The sequence below is a fragment of the Argopecten irradians genome, chromosome 15, assembly GCF_041381155.1.
Source record: "Argopecten irradians isolate NY chromosome 15, Ai_NY, whole genome shotgun sequence".
In the NCBI taxonomy this organism is placed as follows: domain Eukaryota; kingdom Metazoa; phylum Mollusca; class Bivalvia; order Pectinida; family Pectinidae; genus Argopecten; species Argopecten irradians.
In genome coordinates this window covers 14217576-14229905 of record NC_091148.1, presented here as the reverse complement: position 1 = coordinate 14229905, position 12330 = coordinate 14217576, and the positions used below count along the sequence as shown (strand labels likewise).

The following is a 12330-nucleotide window of genomic DNA, read 5'->3' as shown; positions in this document are numbered from 1 at the left end:
TATTGCAATGATTAAAATTGTAGGCGATGATTACTCCTAAATAGCATCTTATTTGATAGAAAAAGAACGAAATGAAAAAAAAACCATGTCCATCTTTCCATCGAATGCTTTTGAAAAATAAACGAATTCACTATATATTCAAAAGAATTTCTTGTATGTCAGATATCATATAATGTTCGCCGATTCCATTTAGTCCTGATGACATGACGATGTGATTAACATCAATTTTATGATGTGTACTTCTTCTCTTTGATCATATACTTGACCTGGCCTCAGGTTCATGAAACAGATTTAAGTTCAAAACTGTCTTAATTTTAGACTGAGCCAATCAAAGATGATGTTACAAAAAGTTACATTATTTATGATTGGCTAAGTCAAAACTGAAGTCTAAGATTCTTTCATGATCCTGGAGCCAGATATCCAGCGATAAGTCACTACTAAAGCACTATTATTCTCGAGATGTTTTGGGTTCATGAAGTCGAAGACAAAGATAGAAGGACATTCTCCATAGACTCGAAGTCCGTCCTTTTCAACATCGTCTCCACAACCGACTTTTTATCCTTGTATTGTTGGAAAATAGACAATTATTGTTTCCTTCCCATGCACTCTTTCCTTTTCAAGTTTAAGAATTTATCAGTGAGCTTTTATGTTTTATTTAGTAGCGATGTCCTGTATGGAGATCAATTAAAGAATTTTGTAAATTTTTACAAATCCAAATGTATGATTTATTTTTTGTGTAGCATCATTCTAGACAACATGTTTGCAATGTTAGTTAATACCATCCTCGATATTTCAGGGGTTACTAGCACTATCGTGATATCCACCCACATTCTCGATATTTCAGGGGTTACTAGCACTATCGTGATATCCACCACCACATCCTCAATATTCCAGGAGCTACTAAATCGCTGCAATGTGTCATAGTAAAACTGAAAGCATTTCAGAAGAAAAAAAAACCTGACCTACTGGTTTTTTATTAAGATATAGGGAGCTACGCTCCACTTCAAAACAATAAATTGTACCGTTATCCGATTTTTTAATATACAATTCACACAAAAGGACCAAATGTCTTGTATCGTATGTTGTCGCACACAGAGCCTTCAGTTTTGCCAAAAGAGATAGTCCAGGGGTGACGGCAGTACTAGTAACCCCTAGAGTATCGAGGATGGTTGATTTAAAGACAGTGATAGTAACCCCTAGAGTATCAAGGATGGTTGATTTAAAGACAGTGATAGCAACCCTTGGAGTATCACGGATGGTTGATTTAAAGACAGTGATAGTAACCCTTGGAGTATCAAGGATGGTTGATTTAAAGACAGTGATAGTAACCCCTGGAGTATCAAGGATGGTTGATTTAAAGACAGTGATAGCAACCCCTGGAGTATCGAGGATAGCTGATTTCACGACAGTGATGGTAAACCAAAGAAACATAGGGCATTACGATAATCCGACTAGATAACTCGGCTTTTCTTGTTTACCTAAAGTTGTTATTATGAATATTAAGAATTAATAATATTAAGACCTGCGGATTGAAGTGAATGCATGCATACACATTCCGGCTTTATCACGCCCCTCTGTCTGTTGATATCTCTTTCATAACAACAGCAAGATAAATAGGAATGTCACAGTTTCCTACAAAGGCCCAACCCATCCCTATTCCGTCTTTGCATATTACAGAGTTAGCTCCCTTGCGGGTAGGTATCGATTGTTACGTCATTATTTTGTGAGCGCACGTCGTTTTCTCCGAAACGTATGACGTTACGCTCGCAAACATATGACGTCACAATCAATACCTACCCGCAAATTCGGAATACAATGTGAGTTGCAGTGAAGTTAACTATAGCCACTGATAGAAAATGCAATAAAACAAACTCATTATTCTAGATTTGTGTGTTTGTTTAATTGTTTGTTTTTGTCTAATGGGCCATCGACAGCCAGTGTTGCAATGATGTAACACGCTTTAAGTTAAAAAAAATACCCAAGTGTGTATATCGTCCGCCTTCACTCAGTAATTGTAGAATTATATGTTGGTAATGATTGTTAGATTACAATTATGGAAGAAAATGTAAATGTTGTGTACCATTTTTGCGTAAACTAACAAAACAATCATTAATAATATCTATCATACTGTTCACAAAACGTGAATCTAACAATCTGTAGAATTGCTGTACGTTTTTGCTTTGAAATTGCTGCCATATTTATATGTAACGCAAATAATATATGGTGACTTTTATATATTTTTTTACGAAGCCTTGTAGGGGTATAAAACTGGATCAGTATTGACAATAACATGCATAAAAAGGTGTTAATAAACTTTTTGATTTTTTATACTTTTCTAGACAGCACCAGTTTCTGTCTAAAAGTCTTTTGAGCTACAATATTGTAGTTAGGGTTGAAGATAAATAAAATAGAGCCCTTACAGGCGCTGTAGATATTTATATGTCACTCCAGATCGTATTTATATTGCCAATCATTGCAATATAACAACCTTTATTGTTATGTTTAGTTGTTTTCTGTTTCGCAGTTAAACATTTTAACATTTGAATTTTAACTATTTACATTGAACTGCCAAGTTCAAGGTGATAAAAATACTCCCTTTGGATACTTAAGTAATTTAAAATGCAACAAAAACTCGCTCTTTGTTTATAACCTTCCAGTTTCCCTTTAACAAGCCAGACGTTTAGAAGATTTTTTTTTTTACATTACTGAACTGATTCGTTTAACAACAGTAGTATAATATATTACTACATCAAGTCTAGACTGCATTTATAATTTGAGTAATGAGAGTCTTCATGACAAAATGTAAATATTATTGTTTTATCAAATATTTGTATGTTATTACACAATTAAGAAAAGTAAAGAAAAAATAATACGAGTTTTAAACCATGCCACCTTGTAATTGGGGATACCGAGTTTATAAATAATTTTAATTTAAGATTCATAAGGTATACAGTGACGTTATTCAGCGAACATCTATTCGATCTCGTGTGGATAATGTAACTGTGTCTTTGGGTCGGGGTAGTTGATTTCGCCCGTGTAATATTTTTTGCATGTCACTTGTGTAATATGACCTGGAATGATTTTCATTTGCTGGAAATCCGTTGTGACGTTAAGACAGAAACAATAAATGACGTCATGATATCAAGGATATCGGGACAAAATGGCGTCTCTGCTGAATTTTCGCAATATATGTTGACGTGATAATCTTCGAAATGTAGGTTGTTGTAGTTATGTGATAAGATTATTTAATGAAATATAATTTGCTTTCATTTTATATGAGATTTTATGAAAAGAGTCTAAGAAGCTTTTATTTTAGCGAGCCTCTACATTCATTTTATATGCTTTAATTATTTACTATATTCAAGATTCAAGATCAACAGTGGCGTAGGAAGATGAAACGTAATGGGGGGGGCAAAGGTCCTCAATATTTTGTACACCCCCCCCCCCCCCCACGCCGCACCTACAGGAGGAGATTGCATGCGCAATCAAAACTTCATTTCAATATAGGACAAAGTGCCACGAACATTTTTGGAGACGCAATTAGTATCATTATGATTATTTTTTTTTTTTGAGTTTTTTTTTATGTTAAAGTAAAATAAGCTCAATTTTTTTAATAGTGGTAATGGTGTGAACTAGGTAACTTTTGTAACTGAAGAAAAATACAAATTCGTCTGTTACTGTTTTTGATACAAAAAAAATATTATTTGGTGGAGCATCTTTAAAGTCAAGATTTAGGCTATATTCTCTACACAAGACTTGTGAAATTAAACAATATTAGTATACAGTAGCGATGCTGGGAGTTATGTATCTAGGTAATTCGGCTTATCCTCGCCCCTTTAACCCTATCTGTTCAAACTCGTCAGTCGGGCGTTAACTCTAATGAAAATAGATATGGGAGTTCGGTAATAGGTTTTGCATAAAATAAAACACTGCACGGTGTGTTTTTTAATAACAAAAGGGATTTCAATAAGTTTCTCATCTGTATACGTCTTTTGAAAACCAGTTCTGAGAGTATAGTGTTCAGAGAGCGATATGTCATAGTGTGAAACTTTGTGTTTGTTAAGAGCTTATAAAACCTCAATCCTTTTTTTTCTCCCACAAACCCGTTTGTAATAATATGCAGTGTGTCCGTCGGTGTTATCTCTCTATGACAGTCACTTCATTAAACATAATTCATATACAATGTATAATTGTATAAAAAAATACTTTAACACCATCCTCGATACTTAGGGGTTACTATCACTGACGTCATATCCACTCATGGACAATATGTACCAGGTATATAGATAATACATGGTTAGTATCTTACAATACAGGGTTTATTTTGGTGCGAGACTTAGGAAAGTCGAGATGACGTGGCTTTGCCTTTGAGGATGCTATGAATTCTTGCCAGGCACCTAACCTTGCTTCTGTATTCAAACGAATGCGAAAGTATGGTTTAATTATTCCTTTGGTAAGGTCAATGAAGCGGCGTAAAATGGGGCGCCCTGGAAGTACAACACAACATGCAAAATTGAGAAACCTATCAGAGATTCGAGTTCTTTAAGTGTAACTTTTTTGCGTGAACCAAAAGCTGGCAAAAGTGAATTAATTTTCTTAACTTTATCGGGTGATAAACGTGCCTCCATTTGAACTGTATCCATTTCAACTCCCAAAAAGGTTATGACAGTTGTAGGCTGTACTGTTTTGGTATGTTTGTTGGGTATACATATCATTTGGCATAATGCAAGGAATGACACTAAATCATTTTTACATTTATCCGAATCTGGGGGACTGACAAATAGCAAATCATCTAGTACATGCATACTCCTGTAGCTTGAAAATGGTTGGACATAGACCATTGCAAAGCTGTGCTGAGTTGTTCAAAAAGGTTACAGGATATAGAACAGCCCATCGGATGAACTTTGTCAAAGTAATATTTCCCACCCATTTTCATACCCAAGAGTTCGTAATCATTCGGGGATATGGGAAGAATACCAAAGGCATTCTCAATATCAGTTTTTGGCAAGTAATGTCCCAGTCCCAAAATATTTAACCAAACCAATAGCATCTGATATTGTCTGATATTGAACTGATGAATCTTCAGGAGAAATCCCATCATTTATCGATGATCCCTTAGGGTAGGATAAGTGATGTATAAGCCTATACTCATTTTTCTTCCTTTTAGGAACTAAACCCAAAGGAATATCTGAAAATTTGTGAATGGAGGAGAATCATAAGGCCCCAAGATTCTACCTAGTGATACTTCTTTGTCAATTTTCTGTTTAGAATCACAGGATTTGGTTCTGGTAATTTGAGGTTTCTAGATTCACGAAAGCTTCTTTCACCCTGATGTTGCAATGAAAATCCCTGTTCAAAACCATTTTGAAGGCTCATCAATCTATCAGAGTCATACCCTCCCAAATACTGTTTTAATATATCCAATTTTACTGGCGTAGGAAGGTTATGAACTGTTTCCTGGATGACCCCTGGGATTGTTTGTGGCGTTATGTCTACCCGAGGTGTTTGTTTGAGAGGTTCCGGTGTTGCCCTGAGTGTTTGGTGAAGTTCCATTATTTGGGTTAATGGCTGATTTATTTTGGTGTTTGCTGCCCTGCACCCTACATTGTCTGACGTGGTGGTGGTTACCCCACATTTGGCACAGACAAGAAGGAACCTGCACTGTGATCCATAGATGTACCGGTTTGCATGAATTGACAGCACCGACCTTTAATTTTGTTTCCATTACCATATGGTTGGGCTGGGGTTGATGGAAAGGGCACCTGTCTCTGAACAGGTTTCAAACTTATAGCCAGGACATGTAAATACAACTCCTTATTGATTACATCCCATGCCGTTTTATTATTGTCTTGCATGAATAACCGAAACTGTGAATCATAAAAGATTGCAGCAGGAAATCCTGACCTCCGGGCAAGTGTTTGAATAGTGTCTGCATATTTAAGTAGACTAGCTATTCGGTGAGCATGGCTCTGGATGTACACTGATGCAAAAATATGAAATGCTTGAAGCCATTGTTCAATGTTTCGAATTTTAATCCCATGTATGCGGTGTGTTACGTATATGAATTATTGCGGGTGTATGTTTTGGGAGACTGCGGTATATTCGTGTGACGATGTTTGGGGTTGGTTTACAGGGACCCCTATACAATTTTATTATCCATAATACTATACGCTGAGATTTATAGCGTGCGACCTAGCAAGGGAGATAATTCAGTGTCCTTGGTTGTCTTACGGAGGACCCCAAATGACCACTTCGAAATTAAACATCGAACACACAACCTCACTGCTGTCACTGTTGCCTGTATTTTACAGGCTCTTCTACGAAGCCCTTATACTTACCTGGTTACATTCGTGTTGTGTCTTCTTGTATAGTGGGAACTGTTGCCCTTTTTATAGTGCTATATCACTAAAGCCTGCCGCCGAAGACACCAAGTAAAACAACCCACCCGATCACATTATACTGAAAACGCGCGAACCAATCGTCCCACTCCCTTTATGCATGGCGCTAAGCAGGAGTAGAAACACTATGGTATGTCTCAACCATTGAACAAAACACAGATCCTCTAGAGATCGAGCGCTCTAACGAAGGCCAAAAGAGATGTGGTGCCAAGGAAAACATCAGGACCTCTGAAAAACTACAATATTTTGAAAGAACCAAGGAACTGTGTACTGATTTGTTTTCCAATAAATCAAATCAGTACACAGTGACAATTTAAAAACAAACAAAAAGAGAAAAGAATAACTGTAATGTTTTTCAGTTCACAGAGAAAGATTTGAATTTGAAAATTTACAAGATCGAAATAACTACAAAACAACGCCTTATAAAACCGCAAAAGATGATTTCATTTGAATCTTTTATGAAATGATGTATTCAAGCGAAAATCAGGAGCTGATATTTGTACATTAATTTATCTACTACATGATTTGTGAGGGAGAATATATTTCTAAATATTTTCTTCGGGGTGGAAAGTGTCGTTTATTTTGTTATGTTGGTACACATTCGGTGATAATTTCATGTTTATCTGATGGATGTGACATGGTGTGACTGGTTGCGTCAACAATGGCGTTACATATATATATATATATATATGATAAATTTAAAGAAAAATCATTACGGACGAAATCTATAAGAAATAAAAACAATAACGACTGACTAGTCAGTCGTTATTGTTTTTATTTCTTATATATATTATATATATACATATATTGAAAACAATAGAATTCTTATACCTACACATGTAGGTTTTATCTCTAGATCTAAACACAATCATGTTCGCGTAAATGTAACAACCTGATATTTTATATCTATGGGATGTAAGAATGTTGTCTATAAACTTTTTGACGATTTGCATTTTGCCTCTAAGATTACCCTACCAACAATACTATGTCGTATAGTAACCACTGAACAAACGTCTCACATTTTTCTGATATACGTGTCACATTTTTTCCCGGAATCGAAAGGGTCTATTGTCAGAGAAATAGCAAAATATTCATCCACATTCAAAATTAAACAAAAGTTACTGCAAATCAAAACATTGTTGTTCTTTTACTATTAGAGTTTTGACAAAAAGTAGAACCGGGTTAATTGGAAGAATTTAGATTTTAAGTTTATCTAATATCATTTTAGCGGTTGGTTTTTTTGGGTTTTTTTTTTGCGAGACAAATGCTGTGATAAAATATGGTTGTGCTAATTTGATTTTCAGTAAATTGTTATATGGGTGATGGTTGCGCCAGTTCATCATTGCGCTGAACTGCGCGAAAATTTAATTGCGCTAAAGAACACGTAGGTGTTTATAGTACATAATTTTCGTCACTTACAGATCATTTTGTTATGGTAATCAGTTCTCTTCTCAACATTACAATCTACATAAATATTTACTCGATTTGTTCATTCGATATTTACGCGATAACATCTTATGTCACTGAACACTCCTTAAATGTTTGTCAGTGGTGGGTTCTGACAATAAAGTTATGAAGCGCTGAAAAAATGCTGATCGCCTTTTTGATCATCGAAATGGCATCAAATAGCGTCACGGTATTTGACTTAAGATTGATGTGAAGGTGTGTCTAATGGAGAATAAGATGGCAAAACTTAGTAAAATGCTTCAGTACATTATCTGTTCATAGAGACACCATTGTATTTTCAGCCAAGGTCATATCCGAGTCGTTACTAAACCGTGACTTGTTGTACTTTTATTCATGGAGTATAGTTGTGTACGGTGGCTGCGAAAGGACATGCGAACACAATAATTAATGCATTTACACGCAATAGTGTTGCGTTCACACGCAAAAGTATTGCTTTCGTATGCAATAGTATTTTAGGGAACAATTAACTGAATAAAAAATTACCTTCGAAATTGCCCTTATGTATCCCGATTGAGCCAGGATAGGATTTCTACGGGCCACCGGTTAGCTGATTGTTTTCTCACATGTAGATCTAGTCCACTATGTAGCAATGATGTAAAATTTGGAATGCCAGAATAAAATTCAGGTTCAAATATATCAATTGGAAAACACAGTAAAATTTGAATCATTTTATATAGTTTCAGCTCAATTTACTGTACATAATGTAACTTGTTCTAAAATGTTGTCTTGCCAGCCATATTTACAATTCGTACATACGCGTTTGAGTTTTTTGTCAGACACATAATTTACCACCAGATCTAATATAAATTCTTTATGAATAATAAGGATTTGATGTTCATAGTTATAGTGAAAACCATAATGATGCTGTTGTACAAGTAATTTCCACCTCAAAAGGGTTGCTGGGGTGTTGGTTTTTTTTTTTTACATTTTTAAATTGTTTTTATTATAATTTCCATCTTCCTATTTTCTCCATGAATCATATTTTGTGTAATTATGATGGTTTTATTTTGGTAAAATTACTTTGTGGACAAATTTATGTCGCCAGTTTGTGAAAGGGTTGAAAGATGGAAGATTTCTTTCGTCAAAATATTATTGTAGACCTTTGAAACGGCCCAATTCAGTGTAGCATAACCATTTAATGTATTAAAACATGTAAACGTATGTACAAATGCATTACTGGTAAATTTCCATCATCAAAGCATGAATTGCAATAGGTTTATTAGAATAACTTAAATGTGTATTTCTTGTACTTTTCACCATCACTTGTAAACTCTCATAAAATATATAATGTGTGAATATGGATGCTTATATGTGATGGTTCAAATCCATACAAACACCAATATACTATTGACATAGCGGTAAATGTCGCAGGAAATAGCACACATTTTGAAAGACCGGCCACAGTCAACGCCATGTTTCAAACTTTCGGATAATATCGGAAAACCGAGTTGCATCACGTGGTCGACATCGGCGATACCCGTATAGATTGGAACCTCCCGAGCCGTACCACGTGGTCAATATCGGCATTACCCGTACAGATCGGAATAGATCGGACAAGTTCGGATACTTACGAGCTATTTTAAACGTGTACACGCTAAAAATCAATATTTTATTTCAATTGTTTAATAACTTTGAGAATACAAACTTTACAAAAGTCGGTAAATATCGAAAGTTTAAAACTTAGAGAGGCGGACAAAAATATGAAGAACACTTTAAATAGAATCTACTTTTTCTACGCCAAAAGTAACGACCGACCTTGCAATCAAAACTCAAAATGAAGTCAACACTAAGACCGAAATATATATAATTTTAACGAGGAATCGTTGAAGAATCATATGTTTCCTGGGCCCACTTTCGTGAACATTCCTTAACTTTAAAGAATTCCTTAACTTAAAATTCTCCATATGAAATCATTACAGATTTTAAGGAAGGATCCTTAACTGAAGGGATTTTCCTTAACTTCTGTAATGATACCCTATCGAGAGTGTTAAGTTAAGGAATTCATCAAAGTTAAGGAATGTTCATGAAACTGGGCCCTGGGGGTGAGGTATCCTTGGTTCATACAATGTAGTTACAAAATACAAAATACCTCAAGGTTTTAAATCGGTTTACAGTATCCCAGCTGTCTGTCATATTTGAAGGCCCAATACCTTTCCGAACGGCTCGTAATTTTTAAAATGGGAATGTAAAACGAGATCGATAATTTTGTAGAGGTATTAACTTACCGTTTATACTACACGTGTCAGCACATTTTGAACAATTTGATTAAAACGAATAAAATGTAAATTTTCATAACGCGGGTCGTGTAATGTTTCCCGCCGTCGTCCTAAATACCGCGCGATAGTTGATTATTACCGTGCCAGACAGCAAGATAGCGAAATGACTCTCCACCGTTATATATTACGCAGGAAATCTTGCATATCTTTGGTATTGTAACCTCATCTTAGGCCATCAGTATATATTTTCTGATGTTATTAATGTTTTTAAGAAGCCTTTATGTTTTGCTCAGGGAAGCTAGTGGGCCTTTGAAAGGGGACATATGTTTCTAGTTACAATTCCTGACTAATCGTACTATCATATTATGGCGCAAAAAAGTTTTTAATTATTTTTCTAATGATATATCCAGCTGTAAATAAATACATATTTTCACAATATTGTGTAAAATTGCAACCTTCTTAATCTTCTTAAAACGTGTATAATTTGAATTTCTATACATGTTATGCAAAATTGATGTCTTTAACTGTTTAATGTCCGTCGATGTATCGTGTTAAAAGATTAAACGCTTAATGTTGAGTTTTCTCCTGTATATACCTTGCTAAATTCATAAGTCATTAAGTGACGGTTTCAGGGAATTGTGCTATGTTGATTTCAAACATAAGCTTTACATGTAATTTACTGTTTAGGGATATTACATTTACGTCCATCGTCGGGTACCCACACTAGGTCGTCGAAGGTAGTTGAGTTTAGACACTGTGGTTTCCGGGGGTGTAGGTTGTGGAGCGTAGTAGAGTTTAGACACTGTGGTTTCCGGGGGTGTAGGTTGTGGAGCGTAGTGGAGTTTAGACACTGTGGTTTCCGGGGGTGTAGGTTGTGGAGCGTAGTGGAGTTTAGACACTGTGGTTTCCGGGGATGTAGGTTGTGGAGCGTAGTGGAGTTTAGACACTGTGGATTTCGGGCGTGTAGGTTGTGGAGCGTAGTTGAGTTTAGACACTGTGGTTTTCGGGGGTGTAGGTTGTGGAGCGTAGTGGAGTTTAGACACTGTGGTTTCCGGAGATGTAGGTTGTGGAGCGTAGTGGAGTTTAGACACTGTGGTTTCCGGGGGTGTAGGTTGTGGAGCGTAGTTGAGTTTAGACACTGTGGTTTCCGGGGGTGTAGGTTGTGGAGCGTAGTGGAGTTTAGACACTGTGGTTTCCGGGGGTGTAGGTTGTGGAGCGTAGTAGAGTTTAGACACTGTGGTTTCTGGGTGTGTAGGTTGTGGAGCGTAGTAGAGTTTAGACAATGTGGTTTCCGGGGGTGTAGGTTGTGGAGCGTAGTAGAGTTTAGACACTGTGGTTTCCGGGGGTGTAGGTTGCGGAGCGTAGTGGAGTTTAGACACTGTGGTTTCTGGGGGGTGAAGGTTGTGGAGCGTAGTGGAGTTTAGACACTGTGGTTTTCGGGGGTGTAGTTGTGGAGCGTAGTGGAGTTTAGACACTGTGGTTTCCGGGGGTGTAGGTTGTGGAGCGTAGTAGAGTTTAGACACTGTGGTTTTCGGGGGTGTAGGTTGTGGAGCGTAGTAGAGTTTAGTCACTGTGGTTTCCGGGGGTGTAGGTTGTGGAGCGTAGTGGAGTATAGACACTGTGGTTTCCGGGGATGTAGGTTGTGGAGCGTAGTGGAGTTTAGACACTGTGGTTTCCGGGGGTGTAGGTTGTGGAGCGTACTGGAGTTTAGACACTGTGGTTTCCGGGGGTGTAGGTTGTGAAGCGTAGTGGAGTATAGACACTGTGGTTTCCGGGGTGTATGTTGTGGAGCGTAGTGGAGTTTAGACACTGTGGTTTTCGGGGGTGTAGGTTGTGGAGCGTAGTGGAGTTTAGACACTGTGGTTTTCGGGGGTGTAGGTTGTGGAGCATAGTGGAGTTTAGACACTGTGGTTTTCGGGGGTGTAGGTTGTGGAGCGTAGTAGAGTTTAGACACTGTGGTTTCTGGGTGTGTAGGTTGAGGAGCGTAGTGGAGTTTAGACATTGTGGTTTCTGGGGGTGTAGGTTGTGGAGCGTAGTGGAGTTTAGACACTGTGGTTTCCGGGGTGTAGGTTGTGGAGCGTAGTAGAGTTTAGACACTGTGGTTTCCGGGGGTGTAGGTTTTGGAGCGTAGTGGAGTTTAGACACTGTGGTTTCCGGGATGTAGGTTGTGGAGCGTAGTAGAGTTTAGACACTGTGGTTTCCGGGGGTGTAGGTTGTGGAGCGTAGTAGAGTTTAGACACTGTGGTTTC

The 12330-nt window shown here is 37.1% G+C and overlaps 1 protein-coding gene across 1 annotated transcript; it reads right to left on the bottom strand.

Annotated features, from left to right (window-relative positions):
- Positions 1–10779: 10779 nt before the first annotated feature.
- LOC138308602 (putative protein FAM47C) lies at positions 10780–12083 on the bottom strand. The gene is made up of 2 exons (XM_069249648.1): positions 11843–12083; positions 10780–11795 (listed from the first exon to the last, which is right to left on the bottom strand). Exons 1-2 carry the CDS (start codon positions 12081–12083, stop codon positions 10780–10782), a joined length of 1257 nt encoding a protein of 418 aa, XP_069105749.1.
- Positions 12084–12330: the final 247 nt, after the last annotated feature.

Coding starts and splice junctions, on each gene's coding strand:
- LOC138308602 (XM_069249648.1), bottom strand. CDS start 12,083: ATGTCTAAACTCCACTACGCTCCTCAACCTACACACCCAGAAACCACA. Junction 11,796..11,842: donor TACACCCCGGAAACCACAGT/GTCTATACTCCA, acceptor CGGAAACCACAG/TGTCTAAACTCCAGTACGCT.